The 24604-nt window shown below is 27.5% G+C and overlaps 1 protein-coding gene across 4 annotated transcripts in view; it reads left to right on the forward strand.

The window, feature by feature from the left end:
• Window positions 1-24075, forward strand: part of LOC141535009 (GATA-binding factor A) — a 35058-nt gene extending 10983 nt beyond the window's left edge. Inside the window, exons 1-6 of one of the 4 annotated variants that reach the window (XM_074254723.1) lie at window positions 19399-19483; window positions 19685-19929; window positions 20475-20719; window positions 22147-22319; window positions 22981-23263; window positions 23378-24075. In XM_074254723.1, the coding sequence (XP_074110824.1) occupies window positions 19715-19929; window positions 20475-20719; window positions 22147-22319; window positions 22981-23263; window positions 23378-23694 (1233 nt within the window). In that variant the 5' untranslated portion in view covers window positions 19399-19483; window positions 19685-19714 and the 3' untranslated portion in view covers window positions 23695-24075. Of the gene's footprint in view, window positions 1-19398; window positions 19484-19684; window positions 19930-20474; window positions 20720-22146; window positions 22320-22980; window positions 23264-23377 lie in introns of those variants that run through there. The other 3 variants (XM_074254722.1, XM_074254724.1, XM_074254725.1) reach the window with 3 other exon arrangements.
• The last annotated feature ends 529 nt before the right edge of the window (window positions 24076-24604 follow it).

A 24604-nucleotide genomic window follows, 5' to 3' on the forward strand; every position in this document is an offset into this window, starting at 1 on the left:
TTGAGTACCCACATGCATTTTCATATATTTTTCATATATACATATATATAAAATATATAAATATATGAAAAATTGATGTAGGTACTTAAATGAAAGTTCTTGATGAGTGTAACATCGGGATGAGCTTATATTTTTAAAAACGTTATTAGTTCACAAGATACAAGGTCATTTCTTAGTTATGTATCAGGAGATAGAGAATTATCGAATGTAACCTAAATAATCATAAAAAAAAATTAACCATCAGTGAGAATAATATGGAACCTTGAAAAGGCACAAATTCAAGTCAAGACCTTTTCAATTACTCTAAATTTCACTTAAAAAAAAAAAAAAAAAAAAAAAAAAAAAAACGATTTTATCACATGACTATCCTGGACACAAAATTGTTCTTATTCTAATAATATAGATTATTGAAAAATTATAAGAACAAAAAATTAAAAAATTTTCCATTATTGTTATTATTATTAATATTACTTTCAATATTCGTGATCGTTAATAAATAGTCAGTAACCGTTTTAACTTAATAGTAAAAATATATATTAAAAGGTATTTTAGTTCGCACGAGGTCAAATATGCAAAATGTCAAATCGTATATGAACGTGAAGTAAATACTGACTGAGGAGGAAGGTATATTACAAGGCATTCACCTTTCCCTTATGATTTTATATGACACTTATGATATTATGAAAATAAATTTCATTTAAAATTGTCTTATATTAATTTATTAAAATGTGAAAAAATTAATTAAATTATTAGCATATAGATGACTGAATAACCGATACTGATCGATTGTTGATTTTTTTTCTTTTGCAATATTATTATTTAAAAAAATTATATTGCGCTTAGCTCTTCAATTATACTTAAATATTTATAAATGTCTTATGTCTTTATGTTTATAATATTTAATTCATTGATTATGTGTTGCAATTACGACTTTTTAAATTAATTTCTAGTAATTTTAGTAATAAATTTTCATACCATTGATGATATAGTCACTAATAAAAAAAAAAATAAATGAATAATAATAAATAAAAAAAATTTTCTTTCAATTTTTATTCTCGCTAATTTTGAATATTATTAAACTTTGTTATTATACCACAATCGGTTCACATTTATAGCATTTATAACCACAAGCTGATAGGAATTACGATACGATAAAATACAAATCAGCGTCCTCGGGCTTCTTGCATTCCTGAGTTATCGCTCGTATAAGCATGGATGCGCATTTGCGTACTAAAATACACGATACACGCACATTTAATACTCAAATAATCGATGCATCACTGGTACCAACATTTATTTATCTTAATAATAACAATTAATTACAGTGAAAATTTCCACAAATTAACAACTGATAGCACGCAATTACTCATTTAATTGCTACTCTATCCTATTAAACAACAATTCCCCCATGGTTTACAGTTTATAGTGTTACAAGTAACATTAAAAATAATAATAAGTGCTACTGGGTAATTTATTATTTACTTATTAAGTTATTATATATCCTTTCGTCATATTTATTCAGCTATTTTATCTGATGTCAGTGAAAAATTGCGTTCATTCATAAAATTCACTCTTGTAAATATTGTATCTCATCTTTAACAACTCTATACGTGTATTAATGTATGTGTGAATACTTACTTTGTAAAAAGTTTACAAGTTATACTAATATATATACAATTATAATTTAATTAGTGTAAGAAATATAAGAAAATGTCAGTTAAATGTTAATCTCTGTGATGGTACACTGTAAAAATTTTGCGTCATTGCATCAAATAAATTTCTACACGGAAAAAAGTAAACTGTAATAAATAATAGTAGAACAATGATCAACTGCTAAAAATTATTATTTCGAACAGTAAAATCGTGATTTTAATAATCACTATGCAATATTTATCATTTAAATATTACAATTTATTTTTTACATGGAAAAAAATATGATTTCAATCGGTAATATTCCCTAGGTGAATGTCTAAAATGTTAAAGTATAATAATTAAGAATTTTGACTTTGATTTTTATCATTTCGTACCTAAATAAATGATCGGGTGATATGTCAAAAGTACACAGAAAGAAAAAAAGTCTCGAGTCAACGTAAATTTTCTTAAATCAAGAAAATCTTAAGGAAGACTAAAAATTTTTTAAATAAAGTTAAAATTTCTTGAACGAAATTAAATTTTTTTTTAAGCTAAGAAAATTTCTTTTTGCTCCAAAATAACTTTGATCTTCCTTATAATTTTCTTGGATCAAGAAATTTTTTTTGTCTGTGTATAAAATACAGTTACTAAATTTTTAAAACAAGCAACGTCAATATTTACAAAGTAAAATGGTAAATATTAAACGCAACTTTTTACTGTTTGAAACTGTAATTTTTTAAGATGAGAGAGTCGTTATTTATTATTTTTCGCTCGCTCCTTTTCTAATTCCATTTCTTTCGGAAGTTCAATATTACAATAAAATTTTTAAGTTTTTTGGTGGCGATAACTTTTTTAAAATAAACGAATATTAATAATAAAAAATGAAGGTATGAATTCCTACCTGAGGAAAGGTACTAGCAATAACTTTTAGACAAATAATAGCAACTAATAACTTTCCACTTGGATACGATGCGTTAAGTATAATTGACAATTACCGATTGACTGGATCGCTTCAATCAACCTAAGTTTATATATTTCACTTTTACGTCATAGACGCCAAAAAATAAAATAATTTGTGTGGCCAACACTTGTGTAACGTTTATTTAAGTATTATTAATAAATTTTTATGAATGAATGATAGGTATGTTATTTATTAAAAATTAAATATTTAATTTTTTTTAAGTTTGATATTGTCATAAAATTTTTTAGATTTTATTAAAAATTCTAACATTTTTTTTTTTAAGAAAAAAAAATGATCACAAAAAATGTAAATAAAAAAAAAATCGTCGCAAAAGTAATTGTCAATAATTAACTAATGAAAAAATATTAAATGTATATGTCTAAGACTATTAATGATAATTAGTCTGGTATCAATGAATTATAATGTTTGTTATATTAAAATAAACATAGGTAGGACAATATATGATATTGCGTAAGCAGATTAACGGTATTAAATTTAACATGACTGGAGTCCGCTATTTGTGTCTCGTATGAGTGATTATAAAAAAGCTAAATAGTTGATTAAAAAATCGGAAACTATATGAGGATTAATAAGCAGCATGTTAATAAGACTAAAAATTAATCTTCATGTACATTTGTGTATCAAGAGCAAAAAGTTAAAAGATGAACGTGTGAATGTATTTCGTAATGCAGTGGAGCGAATCCATCCGTTAGTAGTGCGACTACTAAAGGAGTCGAGATAAGCTCGAGACTAGATTTTTATCTAGATCAAGTTTTAATCAAAAAATCGAGAAAGTTGATTTTAAAAAAATTCAAATTTTTGGAGATTCAATGTGATGATTGACCGCATCGATGATTGAATTGATAAATGTGAGGAAGAGTCTTTAGAGTTATCGTTAATTGAATGATAAAGAGTCAAGGAAGGATTTTCGTATCAGTAAAAGTAAAAAAAAAATTTTATAAGATGTATGGAGTATATAAGAAGATTCGCGTGCAAAATCCGCGGGCCGTTACTCAAGATTTATAATTACGGGTTTTTAGTCGAGTCGCGCGACGACGATTTCAGGATCGTGCGCGACCGGTTTTGAAGATCAGCAAGATCACCAACCGTATCTTCGCTGCATCACACTCTCAAAACAAAGAGTTTAACAATCTTTAATAAATGGAATAACTTGGAGTAACTTATACTGCAATAAACTCCAGAACTATATATATATTCAATCATAAATAATAGTTGTTATTGAACAGCTTGAAAAACTTATTCTTATTGGGTTTTGCTTTTTGACATTCTTTATTAGTTGAGATAAAATAATCAATGATATGATCGGTGTGTGTCGATGTTTATTGTTTAATTTAATTACTTTTTTTGGTTTTGTTTCGATGGAAGGCTATAGTTATAATTAAGATGTTACACGCGAATATTCAATGCATAGTAGCTTCATGTTTTTTTTTTTTTTTTTTCTAATGATATAATTCTTAAATAACATGTAAAGAATTGAACAGTAAAAATTATAATCCAGTTATTGTATTTTTTTACTTTAACTAGATAGTAATTAACATTACACTGAAAAAAAATTAACAAATCAAGAGAAAAATTCTCTTATCATGTAAAATTTAATTGAACGATGAATTGAGAAGAAATAAGGTAAAAATTTTTTTGTGCAATCGATTTTATACGGAGGAAATTAAATAGTAAAAATTACAATCTAGTTATTGGTTTTTTTAATTTAACTTGATAGTAATTAATACTTGGTTATTAAATAAACATTTTCATTTAAAGTATCTACTAACTGTGTAATTAAATTTACAATTCTTTATGTCAATAACAGCTGTGAAAATTTATTTTCAAAAATATTTATAAACATCGTCAATATTATAACCGTTATTATCTAATGTTAATATTGTTTATCAGAATTCACTAATTGAAATTAAAATTTACAATCTTCAATTTTACTATTAACTTTATAATCTACAAAAAGATATTTATAATACGAATAATTGAGAGATGGTAACAGTTATTATCACAAAGTATAATAGTTATCATCTAAGCTAATTGAAATTTCATATAAAAAATCATTATCCTCAATAGTAATCGTTACCGTCCTCAATAATAACTGCTACAATTCAAATTAAAAATATTACGATACTTTATTATAGAAATTTCTATTAAATAATTATTAATTCTAATGACAAAATTAGAAAATTAATTATTTCAACACTGGAAAATTTTGCTACTATCTTAGATGATTAATACAAGACAATTTGTAGATGATTTAATTTAATTCTCTCCATGTAATTTGGTCTAGTCCCAATATTTTTTCAAGTTGTTTTTGTACTTTTCATTGAACTTACATTATAACTTTCATTGTTAATTATCATTGTCTTTTGTTTAAAGTTTATTTATTGAAAATTGTTACTAATTAACATAATATTGTTAATTTAACAAAATTTGCAAAATGACAAAAATTTTTCATAAAACGTCGGATTAAATATTTTCAATGAATCAAAAATTACTATCACTAAAAAAATTAACCAATCTTAAACATACTAATTACTACTACTAATAATAATTGTAGACGATATAATTTAATTATTTATGTACAAATGATCTATAAACACGCTTCACTAAAAAAATTTTTGGATTAGATAATATTCAATAGATTTTCTCTAAAAAAAAATTCACTCCGAGGATTTTATTAATACTTTACAAGTTATTGTATTATCAATATGTGTACTGAAAATTCCACATGCAAGAGGCCTAAATTATCAAAATGACAAAAATTTTCAATAAAAAAAAAATTAATACAACTTAAAAAATGAATACTATAAATTTAAAATGAACCAATTTTAAGCATAATAATTATTACCACTAATAATAATAAAATGATGACTGGAAGTTAATTGGAAAGTAAGCTCAGTAGACGAATCCCGGGGCGCGATTATTCTTTCTTCATTGATCGAGAAAGGCCGTTATCCCGAGGATTTATAGCTAGCTCCTGTTATATTCCGGCTCTCATGACCGGCGACCGGTCCTGGTATAGTGCAAGGGAGTTGTCTGCTCTCATATCATCCGTATGCATATCATATGCACAGACACACACGCTCACAAACTTATAAATAACGCAATCATGTATTCCAGATCCTTTAGATCGAAAATCGATATTAACTTCTATATTTTTCAGGACAGATCTTTGAAGTTGATATTTTCCCAGCTCTTACTTACTTCCTTGCCCCAGCTGACATGCTTACAAGCCATAACCGACAGGACTGCATCCATGTCCTCAAGAATTAACAGACTCACCTTTTATTTTACCTCCGACGCGATTCTGATTCTTATACTCTTATACTCTCGCGGGTATATTCAAGATTTAAGATTTAAGATCTCTGTACTGGGGATAGAATCTAAATGAAGACCCGGTTGACGATAGGATACTCAAGACACGCATGTACTCAATGTCTTAGCGCGTGAATTATTTCGGATTAATCAGATCATAACGAGCTGAGCAGCATCCTTGTACATTTCTTTATATTAAGCACTTTTAAATTAAAAGAACCGGTAATTCTAGCTCTAAGCTTAAAGACTGTCTTGTCGTTTACTATTATTATAATTATTATTAATATTACTGTTATTGTTATTATGATTGTAAGGAGTCTAGGGTGAGAGGGAGCCGAGGCCAGTTAAGCAGTTAGTGTCTGCATTAAAACCATTCGAGTAGATATGTCTGGCGGTGCAATTTTCTGGGAAATTAATTCCAATTCTAAAGCATGTAAGTGCAGATAGGTTATTGGCAGCCACACGGATCGACTTACATACTTTGGACTATATGTTGTGTTTCATACAACATTGTAAATAATTCTTGTTTATTGATGTAATTATTGGTATTTATCGAGATATTAATTTGAAACGTAGGCGTTAGTTTAAATTAAGGACAGTTATATTTAAATTGATTAAATAAATTATACACAGTAAAAAATTTTGTATTAAATATTTAATACTTTTTTTATTAGAAATTAAAAATTTTTTATTATGTAAAATTAATAAATTTTAATTAAAAATTGAATAATTTAAATAAGATAAGAATAAAGACGAAAAATTTCTGAATCAATTAAAATTTACTTAAACCAGGAAAAATTTCTTAGTTTAAGAATTTATGTACTTAAATAAAAAAGATGAAATTCTTTAAAATTTTTTACTTGATTTAAGTAAATTTTTTTTCTGTGTATAAATTGTAAAAAATTTTTGTGAGGCAATGACGGAAAATTTTTTACTCCGTAAAAATACACGGATAAAAAAAAATTGACCTTATAGGCTGTACTTGAAACTTTCTGCTTTTTAAAGCTCAAAATACTTCAGAATTTTTTTTATTGTTTCCAGCTTGAAAATAACGAAAAAATATTTTTTCGATTTTCATCCAAGAATTACAATTAATTTCTCTAATTGTAATCTTTTTTTAAATATTCTGAAACACGATTGAAATTTTGACGTAAAATATTTACTTGACATTTTTTTTTTTTTTTTTTTTTTTTTTTGGTATAGGAACTATCACATTAATCGTTTCTTTCAATAAAATAAGTAAACTAGTGAATTGCCTCAATTCAGCAAACATTTCAGTATAATATAGTGATGACACTGTTTAAGAGCCCAAATTGTTTTATCCATTTTTTAGTCATATCCTTACACATAGCAAGGATCGACAAAGGAAATAAAGGAAAAGGACTCCACACACTCACTCACAATCTCACATTCTTAAATATATACACGTAGATATATAAAGAAGTAAGCGGTAAGAGATAAAGTTGGAGAAAAGTAGACATGCATCCATATAATATAGAATGCAACAATATTTCAGCCGGCAAGCGAACAAGATTCGCGACAGCGGTCGGTTCGTCGAAAAAGAAATGACTATTTGCACGATTACTAACTCGAGCAACGCTAATGCACCAACGCGCCACGCTCGATCCTTTACTTGGACGGTGTATCCGACGTAGACGGTCACTTCTGCTTTCATATGTATAATACCTACATTAACACATTACACACACTCATACTTACAAATCAAAGATGCGTATATAAACACATGAGAGATGCGAGAATGCGTGGTTGTGTCTGCCGACGAGGTTCTGCTGAACCACCGCAGGGTGTTCTCAACCCTGAGCTCTTCTCTCGTCAAGTCCATCCAAAAGTTCCTTTTTTGGAGAAAAAATAAAACCACCCAAAGGAAAAATATAATTTTCGATTTTTCGGATCATTGAGCGGAAAATTAGAGCTTTTTTGGATCCAAGGGGTGGAAATTCGTTCTCAAGAAGAATTTCAGGGTCTGAGAGCCACGGAGAAGCGGCGAGCAGAGACGTTGTTCTCCAGAGAAGTGGACATGGGGACAGAGAAGTCAAGGCGTGACACACCGGGCGACAAGGCGCGGCAAGTTTTATATTATAATTACGCCTATTCTCGATTCTCAGGTGATTCGCTACCCCAACACGCGGTCAATTGAGCGCCGGCGCCGGTTTTAAATTTACTTAACCCCGGGCTTGTTAATATAAGAGCAAAAAAATTATTTCCAAGGAGCTTGTGTCGTTTTTGTTTAATTATATGGATATATGCGGGATGGATTAATTTATGAATGCAAGACAATTTTTGGGTTTAATTTGAAGATTTTTGTATTTTTTAGAAGAGATAGGGGAAAAGTAACAGAAAATTGTGTATTATTCTAGAAAGAAAATTAATTTTTTTTGTATAAAAATTTAATTATTGATTAAATGGTTAAATCATTAAAAAAAAATGATTTTTATACAAAATTTTAGGTTTTAATATAAAATATTCGATTAAGAAAATATTAATTTTGGAAAAAAAATTTTTTATTAAATTTTTCTAAATTAAAAAAAATTTTTTTTCATTGCATGAAAATTGAAATTTTTCTTGAGAAGCTCAACATTTTCTAGAGGTATGAAAATTGACTCAGGAAATTTTTTTAATAAAATTGTCTCTAAAAAAAAATTATTATGATCTTCCTCATTAATTTTCCCAGTTCAAAAAAAATTTTTCTTTCTCTTTTTTATTGACTTTTCTTTTAAATAAAAATAGTAAATATTTACCTAAAAATTACATTGTTTTTACCTATAAAATATTTTTATCAAACTTCTGTTTTTATACTTCTAAATATGTTTAGTATGTTTTGGTAATATATCCATTAAGCAGTTGTTAAGTTGAAAATTCGAGGACAGATATTTAGATATTGCGTGAAGATTAGGCTTAAAAAGTGAGCAACTTAAATTAAAGGAGGCTATTCATATACCTGTCGAAGTGATTTGAAGCTCTCACACACACACAGACACAGCTTATAACGAATTAATATAACGATAATGACGAAAAAAACTGAGAGAAACAGATGGAATCGTTTATATTATTGGAAAGTCGTGTTTGAAACCCAAAAAGTTAAAAATCCAGTGACCGGAAGTCTTTACTTCTCTGAGTTGTTTATTTTCTTTCACTTTTATTAGCTATTAATTTACTCTAAATCTTATTAATCATCAGCAGTTTAATGACATCATAACACGCGAATTGAAAAAATCAATAATAGCAGCGCAACAATTTACGTAAACGACAACATAACTGGGAAAAAAAATCAAGATAATATAAGCGATTCCGTGGTCTAGTATAATACCACTGGAAAACCTCATAGGCATATATTCGATGAAATGGCATAATTAATTAGAAACTGATTAAAAAGCTTGAATATTCTAGCACTGGTTACTCGTGTGTCTGGCTATGTACGGGACACATTTATGCGTAAGTGTATGAGTAAAGGATAAAAAAATAGGTAGAGTCATCGTGATGCTATCAAATGAGCCAAGTTGTATTGCGTCGACACCGAGAGAAAAAACCAAAGGGGAAATGGTCTTGCACATGCAAACTGGCGATAACTATTTTCTTAATTATTACTGTGATTTATTATTTTTTTTTTTTTTTACTATTGGATGTATTAATATGAGACAATTTTATTTATAGAATGATTGTTAAAATTATAAATTTTTTTTATTTATTTATAAGCTTAGTTTTTTATTTTTTATTTTATCAATATTGCAAATTTTTTATTTTAATTTTTAACTATTTTAAATTATTTTTTGAAGTTTAATTTTAGAAATTTTTAAAGAAAAAATTAAAAGACTGTCTTGCAATAATTTCATGCAAAAATTTGTAATAAAAATTAAATTTTACCCTAAATTTATCACCAATTTTATTGAATTTTTGTTTTTTATTTTATTTCACTATTTTTCCTTCTTCTTTTGCAAAAAAGTGTAAGTTAAATACAATTTTTATTAATCAATTAAAATAGTAACTTATTTTAAGTTAAAAAATTTCCCTCTATATCAATAATGCAGTATTTTAATGGTAATTTGATCGGGTACTTAATTTAAGTAAATATGTTGGCTAAGACCTCGACTGAACTCGATTTTCGCACTGACGTTAATTCCGATCGTCCTCACATATAGTAGCCATAGGTCCATGCCATTAATGTTCACGATCCCGATCCCGATCGACAGTTCGTTTCATGTAAAGTAGGCGTAAGTAGGCAAACCGGGTGTCACACGTATCTTGGTGCTTTCCGTTTATATTAACATCATTTTCGTAGAGATATTTCGTCTAAATTACTCAAATAATTATGATTATTATTATATATACATTTCTTACTTGGGAAACAATTTTTTTAAGAAATTACAAAGGTTGACAAAAATATTTTTTGTAGTTAAAAAATTATATTATCCTAAATTAATTAAAAAATTTTCTTACAAAATAAAAATTATCTTAACTTGAGCATGAAAGATAATTTATGATTGTTATTATTATTATTGATATAAAACAATGACTATCAAACGATTATTATTAAATTCACAATGAGAAAATGAAAAGTATGTTGGATCGGGAGCTCATGTTCTGTCGTCAAAGCTTGCCATAAATTATTATAATGTCCTGCCGATAGATAATAAATAGTGGTTATTGCTTTAATGCTTAATGTCTCTATAGATATTTCACCTTTATATTTATATTTATAATTATATCTAATACATGAAGGATCGAGAGAGAAAAGAGAGAGGGATGAACTAGTTGGTGTGTAAAAAATTCTTGTCTACTTCAAGTCTCATAAATTTAATCGTAAGTGTCTAATATTCTTATATACTTTGGCCTAAATACAACTATTTGATTTATTTACGTACATGTAAGATAATGTTGTTGTCATTATGATTATTATTATTATATAATATAATATAATAAATCAGCAGATTTGAATATATTCAGATTTATAACATATATAAATTAATGCTAAGGGCGAGTTGTTACCTACGTTAAATTGATATAAAACCCACTTTTTAATTTTTTTCTCACTTATAAGCAAGGATCGGGTAAATTTATATGCGTGATTTCCTAAAATGGCTGGGGAAAACACTGATAATATTCATTTATTTATTTATTTATTTATTTGATATGTGTACCGATGTTTCACGAAAAGAGCTATCGCTTGCGCAAGATTGTTGTCAAAGAATCATGGGAAAAATTCAATAAAAATTGTTACACATTCAAACTAAGCCGATGGAAAAAATTATTTAGATGTAGTGGACATATGCGTATTTTTTATGAAAAATTTATATCGAAACTTTGTATTCTTTTTATAGTAAATTAATAATAAACTTTGGCAATTTTTATCAAAAAATTTCCTGTCCTACATGTTCTTAAACTAAAAAAACAAATTTCCTGTTCGACTCAAAATGTTCTTAATTTAAGATTTTTTTCTCTTAAATTAAATGAATTTTTGGGTTTTTCTAATTTTTTACACCGTCAAAAATCTCAAAATTTAATTTTTTCAATTTTTTGATGATCCTTAGATATTTTTATGCTTGATTAAAAAATACAGTCCCCGATCAAGGCATTCTCTGTCAAATGAATAAAAATACAGCAGAAGTTATTATAGATAAATATAAAATACAAAGTATGTGACATAATAAGTAATGCCTTTCAAAACAATAATTCTGAACACGCGTTATCTGATAAAATTTGTCAGTTTTCATCTGCTTACATAACTCATACGAAACTACCGCTTCTACATATAGACCGAGTTGGAATAAGATTAACAGACATATATATCAGTATTTAAACATATCTACATACAACACAGTGTATTTAGGCGCGTGCCAAAAAGTTACTTTTTAAATTTAACTCCATTCCTTATTACATGTATAACTTACACTTTCAACTTACAACTCACACACACACACTCTCTCTCTCTCCCACCACATATCACTAAAATAGCACACACACACACACACACACACACAGCGTCCCTAAATTTTGTCTCGTGTTTGCATCTTGGCTCGGATTACCACTCGTTCGCGCCTACTCGCCGACGGACACCGGATAGTCCAGTCAATGAGCTATATAATAAGCCATAAGGATCAAGTATTATACATTCACACATTCACACATTCAATATAATTAAATCCTACGTGTAGTACCAATTATTCCGCTTACATTCGTTTAAATCCGGAAGCGAATAAAATAATTTTTTTTTAACGATTTCCAAATTGAGGACATTAAAAATTTTATTTCCCAACAATTAGCTTGTCATTAATTTCAGTAACATAGTTCCATTATATGCAAAGTGTTTTTAGCTGTTTTTCAAAAAATTACTGACTATTAAATAATTTTTTTTTTTTCCTACGGCTATTAGGAATTTTATTTCCAATAAACCATTACAAACTTAAGCATGTGTGTGTGTTTGTATATGTTTGTGTACTTGGGACATGTATGTTGACAAAAATTTTTTTTTTTTTTTTTTTTTTTGAGGAAGATGATGTCCTTGATCATGACTCCCGTATATGGCAAATGGACATATATATAAAAGATCTGAAAGGAAATACAAGTGATTCGTTGCGACCGTGAATAAACGGCTTGTAATAGGTCTCGACAATCGAGAGTGATACAAGAAACTAAATATTTTTTTTTTTTTTTGGACAACTAATCGCAATTTACATACGTAATGTATTATTTTGTGACACATCTAAGTCTGTCTTTGAATTGTGTTTAATTAATCGTATGTGTAAATGTTTGTTTTATTTTTTTTTGTGGAGCATTGATGGAGAGAAAGATTGGTAATTGTTTTGATGTGTGAAAAACTGATTAATTATGTTCATATTTAAATGTATGCATGTGGATTGAGAGATCCAGTATCTAATGTCTTGTGATTTTAATGGTAATTATAAGCGGGTAATAACGAGCTTTAAATCATTTACTTTGGCAGTGTAGATCTCATTGCTAACTGATAAATCAGTCATACGTGGTCTATTAATAAGCTGAACGATAAATTATAACAAATTTATTGTAAAGTATTTATGCATTGCCGGTTTTAATATTCTAAGGATATTTTAGTTTAATATCCTTTCTAGTAACCTCGTAACGATTTCACAATTTTATTTATTTTTTTTTTTTTTCCTTTTTTATGGGTGTATTAACACGTTTGGAGGGAAAGAAAATTAATTGAAGAGAAAAATTCGATAAATTATTTAATTTGTTGAGTTATAGTTGTGGTGATGTAATTATTTTTATTATTATATCAATTATTTCAATTTAAAAAATTAAACTGTCACATTAAAAAAAAGTCGTTAAATTTTTTATCGAGTTTTTTTTTTAATTAAAATTAAAAATTTTTTTATATTATAAAAGATCAAAATTTTCTTGAATTTTCAAAGAAATAAAATAAAAAAATTTTTTTAAAGTAATTTTATTTTTATTAAAAAAAAATCCAGAATTCACTCCGCGGATTTTTTTCATTAATCATGTAAATGAAATTTTTGGAGTGAATTTCACTTCAGAAAGATTAAATCAATAAAAAATCACTCTGTAAATTTTTCACAGTGCAAATTAAAGTGTAGGTTGAAAATCAAACGTTCATTAAAATTTACAACTTTCCGTACAAGTGAAATAAAGAAACAAATGGATCTTTCAATAATGGCTGGAAAATAAAATGTATATATCGAATTAAATGGAAGTTGTCAAACGAGGGTTTGTCAGTGTAGTCCAGTATAGAAAGGATCTATGGGTTTATTGATCCACGATGACGATCCATCTTACGAGTGGAAGGGTGGTAGATGCTGATGGATTCCACTTGAAAATAAAACTCGATAGCACTAATGGATTATTTTTGTTGTGCGTATAAATACAAATAAAGATGAAGATGAAGATGTAGACTTATATATATATATATATATTTATAAAATCAACATCAACATTTATAAAATATATATTTTTGGCTATTATTCAAATTCCATCAGTTAAAGCTAAAAGATTTTTGAGAAAAGTAGAGGCGGAATTGAAAATTAAAAACATTGAAGATGAAATGATTTAAAGTTTTATTTTTATTGTATGAATTATTTTTTTTTTGAGATAATACCTTAGCGAGTGGCGAATGGAAGCTTAAAACTGGTGTGGGCCAAGATTATATTCCAATGGGATGCCGTTGGAGACCTCGAAGGCGCCACGGCGCCGATCTCGTAGAAGGGTTTCCTTGTAGGCCTCAAACACTCACCGATGCTTTGATATTCATGTATATACTTCTTTTATATATGTACATATGTATATAGGAACCTGATGTTTGGTAAAATTTATAAATATGTGTGTGTAAGAGAAGAAAGAAATAAAGATCCTTAAGCATTCTTAGATTTTTTTTACCACTTTGTGTTATATAAATATGGATGTAAAGAAATTTTTAATGGATTGTTTCTTTAATGCTGCTCGGAATTTTGTCACAAAGCAAGTTACTTTTCGAAAGGACAACTTTTACTTTTTTTCAAGAAGGACATGGCAATTTTTACGGGCATTTTCTATTAATCATTTTTATTCATTTCTTCTTTATTTAAGGGAAGATATAACATTTTATTTTTTAAGAAACTCGAAAAATTGCCGAATAAAAATTAATTTCAGTAACATTTAAATTATTAATTTCATTCAATTAAATGCAATCATGTTAACAATTTACTATTTTTAATTTTTACGTCAGAATTTATCAAAAAACGAAAAAATAAAAATAATTTTTATAAAAATTTAGTTCAATATCTAAAATTCAAATTTTTTAGAAAAATATGTTTAATATTTATAAACTTAAGACAAATTTTTTGAAGTATTTGTTAGTAATTTAGCAAACAAAAATAGTTTTAGCTAAATAAAAATTTGTTTTAGTTTAAAAGCTTTACTCGAATTTTTTAAATTAAAATTCATTTTCACACTGCAAAAAAAATTTTAAATTTACTTCCTACGTGTGTTTTATTTTTTCACTTCAGTTTTTTAAATGACGGGAGTACAAATTTACTCCCAATTTTTAATATGTATAAAACAATTATAAAATAACATCGAAAAAAAATTGCATTGAATGTTTTAATCAGAATTGATACTGTTAAGAATTATCAATTGATAGTGAAGAAAGAAAATTTTTTTTTATCCGATATACGAACTTTTTTTTCATAACGATTAAGTCATAATTATGAAGTATATCTAGCAGATGTATTGAAGATCTGGATAGTAGTTAGTAGTTACGTTCCCACAGCAACAGTTGGGTAGTTTATTGCGACAATGACGACATTTTCCAGGGTGACTCGAGTGGCGCCAAAACCAGGAGTGCCTTTGGCGCCGACGAGTCCCAGATCCCGGTTGTACTTTATAGTAATGTATGTATAATATACTGAACGATACATGTTGGCTCAATACCCCGAATTTTGCCCAAATTACCCACTTTTTGAGAACACCTGCGAAAAATATTAAAGTAAATAAAGAAAATGCATGGTTGACTATCAAAAGATTCAAAATTGCGACTGACAGCGTTGTATCACTCGTTTTTAATGACATTTTTATCTTGCACGTCTGGCAAATCTTGTCTTTTATTTACTTGAGATGCATAAAAATTTTTTATTACGAAAAAGCCGATTGCATTCGTGGTAAGATTGATAGGCAAAGTGTAAAGTTGTTCTGAAAAATCTTCAATTTTTATTTTTTTTTTTTTATAGTTGGTTAAATATTGAATGAAGCTATTGATGTTGAATTTTAATTGCATTTTTTATTATATAAAAAAATTTTTTTTATTTAACCAAGCATCGGTGGATCATTTTAAGAAATAAGTAATGAAATTATTACAGTTTTTATAATAATAATTTATAACTTATTTAATGTAAATATAATGTAACTTTTATGTAAAAAATTTTTTGTGATATTCACACAAATAGTACACAGAAAAAAAAATTAATTTGAATCAAGAGAAAATTCTTTAACCAAGAAAATAATTTTGAAGAATTTCAGTGCCTTAGATTAAGACGAAAAATTCTTAAATCAAGTAAAATTTATTTAAACCAATAAAAATTTCTCAGTTTAAGAATATTTCTACTTAAATCAAGAAGATAAAATTCTTCAAAATTATTTACTTGATTCAAGTAAATTTTTTTTTCTGTGTATATAAAAATAACATTATAGTTTAAGTGACGAAAAAAATTTTTAATTCACCCGCAATTACACAAAATTTTTTACTGTATACACACGCAGTTTGTGAAATTTTTGTAATTTGGCATGCACACATTTAACTGTGTTAATGAACTATTTTTTGAGACCCTGCCATTGACCTTTTGACTGTTCTGTCATTAATGAAAAACATAAAAAGCAATAAATTTAGTTATTAAATGATCTCTCGCTGATTTATAAATTTTAATCCAGCAAAATATTATTAATTTATAAAAAAAAAAAAGTTTTAGCAACTCTCAAGTCGGAAAAATAAGCTTTTATGAGCCTGTCAATTAATTTCTAAATAATAAATCATTAAAATTTATTATGGATAAATTTATGATTCCAAAAAAAATTTGGCTTAAAAATTTTATTCTTTTTTATTATTGTTTTGTAAATTATAAATATTTACATTATTTATAAGCATTTACAATAATTGATAATTCTTAATTTAAAACTTTAAATTACCTAACGCCTCTTTTTTTTACAAAAATTATCCAACACCTCATATTTATAAACATGTAGTTCAGCAGCAAATTAGGTGTAAATATTAATTCATTACAGACTTCGGTAAATCAAAATATTGTTAATGGTTCATGTTCTCATTATAAAAATGAAAAAAACCTGACTAATGTCCACCGATCGAGAGCATTAGAAAAATTTTATCACCAACGGAGATTATTATCTTGAGGAAAGTAAAAATTGTGTCTGTAAAATGCATCACAGTCTGTTGTGAACAGGTATATGTACATATAAATATAAATATGTAACTATAAAATGTAGCATAATGACAAAAAAATGAGTCGGTAAATGTACGAGTACGATATTTATTAGGTCATTATATTAGTAAGTTAATATAATATACTATAAGTTGTAAGTAGCATAGAAAACTAAGTCATCGATTATACAGCAACACATATGTACAAGTAATATATTAGTAACATAAATGTATAATACCGAAGTTGTTTTAAGCTTGTCGCAGGTGGGACACCCGATAAAACCTGCACTACTGGATTAGAGAAATCATATTATATTTTTAATCTTTGATATACTAATAAATTGGGCCGCGGGGTCAACTGAGAACTTTTTTTTTTTACTTAGATAACCGTAGTCTTTTTAACAAGTGTTCAGTGCGTGTTAAACATATTCGAATGATTTTTTAATTTTTTTTTTTTTTTTATTAATGAATTAATGTAACGTAATTGTACTTATGTTTTAGGCCTAAGTTAAATAATACTTTTAACGGCCAGTCAATTTAATGAAACTATAAAAATTGTGATAGATTGCTGATTTTTAATTAACAATTTTTTTTTATTTTAAATTAATTTGAAGGAAAATTTTCATTTATTTTCACGTTAAATTTTCGACAAATATTTACAGATTATTTTTAAAGAAATTTAATTTTTATGTATCTTAATATTAATGAGGTAATTTAAAGATTTCTTGTAATTTTAAAGTAAATAGTTTTAAAGAATTTTATTATTTTGAATCAAGCAGAAAAATTATTGAATTAAGAGGAATTTTTTGTTAATTTATACATTGAATTAAAGCTTGAGGCTTCAGCCATAAAAATATGTCTAATAATAAAATTATAAAAAATTAATTTTTTTTTTTATAATTTTATCGGTAATATAAATTGATATTTTGAAAATTTTAGAATTTTAAAGTTTTCGATAGAAATTTTATTTTTATAATGTTTGAAAATTTTTTATCCATTTTAAAGCAAGTGGAAAGTATAAAATTAAAAAAACCAAAATTTTCACAAAGTAAAGAATCATTTTTTGATTTAAAAAAATTAGAAAAAAATATTAATAAATTATTTTTAAAAGTGGAATTAAATAAAAACATTTTGGTTAGTTGAAAAAAATTAATATATCAAGCATTAAACAAATTTATAAATTCTTGATTTTTGATGAAGTAGATCATTAAATTTTTTTTCAAGAAAAATAAAATAAAAATATGCAGAAGAAAGAATTATGAAAAGGTTAAAAAGTTTTTATTTCTTTTTGCTGTAACTACTTATTCGGTTTAGATTTATTGTAATAAAAAAATTAATCTGATTTAAGAAGCTAAAATTTTGAATCAAGTTAATAAGTTTTATCATTTTAAATCAAGCAGAAAAATTCTAGAATCAAAATAACAATTTCTTGTTTCTAGAATTCTTCAGTTTGTTATTTTTGGTCCCTTAAAAGAAGCTAATTCTTGAAAGATGATAATTTTCTGCCACTGCATAAAAATGATTGACGGCTAATTATCCTCATTAGAAGATAACTTTATCAAAGAATGCTCACGATAGAAAAGCTTCGCCCTTAATTCCTCATTTCTTTCAACTTCTCAATACAAAAATGAACCGTGACATCAATCTCAATAGCTTTTAGCGGTCCATTTGATCCTCAGGAATACAAACTGATGTAGCATAGCTCAGCTCCGGTGACATTCTTCAGCGGCGATACATATTAACAATAAAAATAAATATTTTAACGAGGGAATTTAAATTTGTAACATTAGGCCAGTAACCCTGTTTTACAAACAGAGATAATGTAATTGAGGTTTTGATGTTGAAGATGAAAAATAAAAGGCTGAAAGTAAAGGGGAGAAGAATAAAAAGAATGGGTTTTGGTCCCGCCTACATGTGGCTGGCATTTGTGCCCGCGATGGCTGCTATCGCGTATCTTTAATTCACGGCAAAGCAAAAATCTACTGGATAGTATTGGAGGTGGAGACGGCTCTGCGTTCTTCGTCTTCCCATCTGAGTAGTCGAGTCTTACATTAGTTTGAGTGTACATATATATGTCCTCATCCTCATCCTTATTCTCGTCCTTTTATCTTCTTCCTCGCTCGCTTTTTCATTATAGTCGCTCGGTAACTTTGTCTGCGAGACTCTTTTTTTACTTATTTTCATCTCTTTCTTTGTATCAAGCCTCCCCCTATAGCCCCGGTTAGGTATTCTCTCCCCAATGTCGCAATAAATAACATTGGGGTGCATTTGGATTGGTCGAACGCGAACACCATGGCGGTCTTTAGTCTCCGAGACGGGATATTCTCTTCTTGGTAAACTTCAAGTCACGATTTTGCACTGAAGGATAAGCTACGAGTTAAACTCTTTATTTATATCCTTTTTAAGTATATATAAATGTGCATATTAAGATCACATTCGTTCCAAACATAATACAGATAATAACTTGATTTTTTTGTTTGATTTATTTTTACGGCAATTATTCACAGAAAAAAAATTTTAACTTGGAAAATAAGTGGATAGGAAAATTTTTAAAAACAAATTTCAAGCTCTACAATCTTTATCCATGGAAATTTTAAGGATACTAAATTAGTTCCGGTTTATTAAATAATATTAAATAACTGGTAAAATTTAAATTATTTTTTTTTTTCACATTTTTTATGAGATACATTCTTATTAAGTTTTATTTAGACACATACATTGATAATAAATTTAATTTTAGTCTTTAAAAATTTCTTTAAGAATTTTTTAAACCGGAGCGTTATTAACAAAAAAACATAAACGAAATAAGAAATAAAAAATTAACCTTTAAATTAAAATTTCAGCAAATGATGTGGTAGCATTTCGGAAGGATAATGTTCCACGGGAGCGGAAGTGGTGGTTACGGCGCCGGAACCGACTACCAAACCCAGTCCCAACAGCAACAGCAGCAGCAGCAACAACAGCAACAACAACAGCAGCAGCATACCCAACAATTACAAGCTCCAGTGTACGTGCCATCATCTAGGCTAGCTATTCCAGCAGCCACGGCGCAGTATCACTCGTTTCCGGGTTCTGCTTCACCCGCATGGTACACACCAACACACACAATATGACATACAACATAAACCCTTCATTTACGATAAACGATAACTTTCTCTACGATAATAATAAATAGTTAAAAAAATAAAAATACATATTTCTACCGATAACTGATAATTATTACGGCGATAAGTAGTTCATTTAACAACTAAATATGTAATATACTATTTTTTTTGCTAATGAATCGACTGAGAAAATATAAATTTGAATATAAATTAATAATTAACAATTTGTTGACTCATCATGGCCTTAATTATAATTTTATTTTCCTTTATTAAACTCAAACAAGCATAGGCCAATTACGGGGTCACTCAATAAATATATTTTTAATTAATTAACAATATTAGCAGAATTATAAAAATTATTTCTCAAGGATTTGATTTCATATAATCCAAAATAAAATCATTCAAGTAAATTTTAATCGATTAAATTAAAAATAAGCCACTATAATTAATTAATTCAATTTAATAAGTTATACATATTATTAAGATCATTATAAAAAAAGGTATGATGATGGATAATTTTTATCAACAGGGAGAAAACAACTTCATGGCAGCATGGAGTAGATAGTTACGCTCATCATGCGCTGACAGGACACACGGGTGGGTCTGCGGCAAGCATGGGCGCTCATAGTACTCACGGTCACCCACACGCGGCGCATCCTCACACCGGGCATCCGCATTCTACTCTTACGTCGCCATTTTATGCACAGAACGTCGCCATGATGTCGTCCTGGAGAGCTTACGATAGCGCTGGCTTTCAACGGGCCTCTCCTTACGGTAAATTGAAACTTTTTTTTTTTGGGCTCGATGGCGAGGGTCTAGGACTAAATGTCTTGTCATTTGAAAAATTTTCTGGGTGAAAAAAAATTTTTTTTTGTGGTCGATAATATTTTTAGATAAAATCTAAATCTAAATTAATTTTTTATCTCTGCAAGAAAATAAAAATTTTACTTTACAAATTCTTTCTAATGTTTCTTTAATAAAAATTGTTAAAATCGACTCGCTTATTACTCATTTTTGTAAACGAACCCGCATGGAAGATAATAACACAATTCCTCCTTCAGCAGTCAAACAGATAGAGCTAATCAGCGTATGTAGGAAATTACATGTTATCTTATCAATTCGCGTAGTCCAAGTAGTACACTATTTTATGCTTATGTTTTATTCTTTATCCTTCGTAATAAATATCTTGTGTAATTTTTTCATCAGTTTTTAGTTCTTCAGTTCATTAAACTAATCAATCATACATTGATACTTCAAATAGTCATTTACAATTTTATAAAAAAATTTAGTGCATCAATTCTAAATATTCAAGTCTGACTTTTTACTTAAAAGAAGAAAAAAAAATACTAACACATCTTTTAATGAGAAACTCTTGATCTTTTAAAATACGTGTCAAAAACAATTATGAGAAAATAATTTCTTTAAAATCCCAACAGAAGCTTGGTTAACCACAGGGGCCATGTGTACTTGAAAATACACATACACAACATAAAATATATATGTATTTATATTTATGTTGTATATTATAGATGATAGCGGTTTCTTAAAAGACTAATTCTTGAGTGTTTTCCCGGTGCATCATCGCTTCACGTGCACTTAAAAGCACAGATGATTTTCATCCAACTGAGAAGCTCCCACAAACTCAACTTGCTTGCTTAAACTTTCTCATTCTTCTTATAAATTTAAATATAAAATTCATTTTATTTTACCATTACTATTTTTTAACTTGGCAGAGTCTTCGCTTGTTAAAGTTAGACCATCAAAATTACCAGATGACCGTGAAATATTGCCACCACTTTGAACGTTCGTTTTAATCGATTACACCTAATCTTCTACGCGAGATAAATTTAAAGTATATATTTTAGATAATAAAATATACGAATGATCATTCAAAATATTTTTTGTACATTTAATTCTCTTAAAAAATATTTTTTATTTTTATTTAGAATTTCTGAGATCCAATAAATAGATGAAAAAATTATCGACTGAGTGATAGTTAGAGCCTTAATAAATTTTTTTTTTTTAAATAAAGTTTTTGTTAATTAATTTGAGCAATAAATTTTTCCAAGATTAAAATGCTAATTAATGAAAACTTGATAATGTTAGGAGTTTAAAATATATAATGTATATTTTTAAGCGGCAAATGGTAAAGCGCATAATGAATAAAATGTTTATTTATTTTTAAAATTTATGTATGCCAGATACAGCAATGGACTTTCAATTTGCCGAGGGACGTGAGTGCGTTAATTGCGGTGCTATTTCCACCCCGTTATGGCGACGCGACGGCACAGGACATTATTTATGTAATGCATGTGGATTGTATCACAAGATGAATGGAATGAACAGGCCGCTAATAAAACCATCTAAACGCCTTGTAAGTATTAAATATTATTTGCTTTTTTTAATTTTTTTATTTGTTTTTTAATTATTTAAATTATCTTTACTAGAATTTTTATTGTTTATATTTTATTGTAAATAAAGCCACGAAAAATAAATATAAAACTATTGAAATCGAATTTCGAATAATCAATTTCCCATTTTATAAAAATTTAGTGTTTTTTTTTTATTGTCATAATTTAGAATTAAAATATTTTAAAAGAAAAAAATTATGTCAATTTTTTGTGCATGACTAAAATAATTTAAAAGAAAATTTTTGTGCAAGGCAATATTTTTTTTTAATTATCACTTTTTAAATAAATTTTATGAGAGATAGCCTGTTGATTTACCGCGGAAAGTTTTTTTACGCGTTAACTAAGCGATCTGATACATTAAACTCGAGTAATTAGACTCTCTGAAGACATTTTTGAGAAAATGCAGAGTAGAATTATAAAAATTAAATAATTTTTGTGTTAATAATTATTCAAGCACACTTTCTATTACAAGTTAATAAAATGATTGTTTTTATTAAAAAATATTAAAGATTAAAATAAAATTATATAAAAAAGAAAAATCTTGCCTCATAATTTTTTTTTTCTCTAATTATTAATCTAAATAATTGATGAACATTGCGGCTTGAATAATTGTCAATGGAACAGATTTCTGAATTCCAGACTGCAACGCGACGCCTTGGTCTCTGTTGTACCAATTGTGGTACACGAACAACGACCCTCTGGAGGCGCAATAACGAAGGGGAGCCTGTTTGCAACGCTTGCGGACTCTATTTCAAGCTCCACGGGGTAAATCGGCCCTTGGCGATGCGCAAAGACGGCATTCAGACCAGGAAAAGAAAACCAAAAAAAACCTCAGACTCGACTGCTTCAAGAACTTCTACCAACGAGCACGAAACCTCTACTTCAACAACTTCATCGCCATCTAACGGTAATTTTTTAATTTCATTGCTTCTAAAGAATTTATTCACTTTTTACGTCATAAAAAATTTGCGGAATAAAAATAAAAAATAAATAAATATTTGACAAAAATGACTGATTTTAGACCTGAAGAACAGTCAGCAACACCACCAATCCGAGTCAACAAAATCTTCATCCTCAGTACCGGCCGAGAGGCCCGTTTACCTCGGCCATACTCCATTACTGGCCACCGGCGTGATACCGACCGTGAAAACCGAGCCTCGCAGCTGCGACGGGTTGATGGGACAGCCGTACTCTTCCTATTACCAACACCCACACCAGCACCAGCTGGACACACCGACCAGCGAGCATCAACACCAACAGAGTTATTACAATGCACAAGAGACTTATCATCATCAACACCACGTAGCTTCTGCCGCAAAACTTCTTGCTTCGTCTTAGAAAAATTTTATGTTAGATTTTAGTAATCCACTGCGTACTCTACGTTCAATAATAATGATAATGATAATAACAATAATAACTATAATAATAAGCAAAATAATGATTTATCAACTATTACTCAATGTGTGATATCCTAAGTTATTTTTGCGCACGTTATACATTTATATATTAATTATTAATTTAAGTTTTATTATTTTCATAATTTTTTATCCGCAAGATTTATTTGTAAATATTTAAAGCGATTAGAGACAATTGATTTAAGTTTACGGATATTAAAAATTTTTTTTATCCTAATCAAAATAGTAGATTTTGTACATAGCTTTTTACTATTTAATTATATATTTCTTTTTTACGTAATTATAAGCTACTGAAATTTATCCTGCAATCAAAGTAGAGTTTAATTAATTCGTAAGATTTTAAAAATGATAATTATTATTATACTATCAATAAATGATTATAAATAATCCATTTTTTGTGTACTTATATACAATAAAATATGTTGAAAACTACTAAGTTATTTTTAATTTTTCAAAACTTTAAATTAACACGCTATTGGGGGAATTTTTCCAAGGACTTATATTTTAAGTTTCAAAAAAACTATCAAAAGTTTGGTTACTTAACAAATTATTTAAGTAATTAATTTATTACTTAACAGATTATTTAAAAATTTATTTTTTATTATTTTAATTGTTTAGAAATTTTAATTTTTAATTTAATAGACTTAAATTTAATTGTCAAACATATTGTCAACACGTGGCGTAAAATTTTTTTAATTAACACATTTTTTGGATATTTTTTTAACACGAAATTAATTTGTTAAAAATTTTATTTTTTTAGGTGAAAAAATTGAAATTTTTCTCACCGTAAATTTTTTACTTGTTAAAAAAATAGTTTTTTTACTTGGAAAGAA

This window comes from Cotesia typhae, unplaced genomic scaffold (genome assembly GCF_013202065.1).
Source record: "Cotesia typhae breed Kobodo isofemale line unplaced genomic scaffold, CoteBio_Ctyphae scaffold_13, whole genome shotgun sequence".
NCBI classification, from domain to species: domain Eukaryota; kingdom Metazoa; phylum Arthropoda; class Insecta; order Hymenoptera; family Braconidae; genus Cotesia; species Cotesia typhae.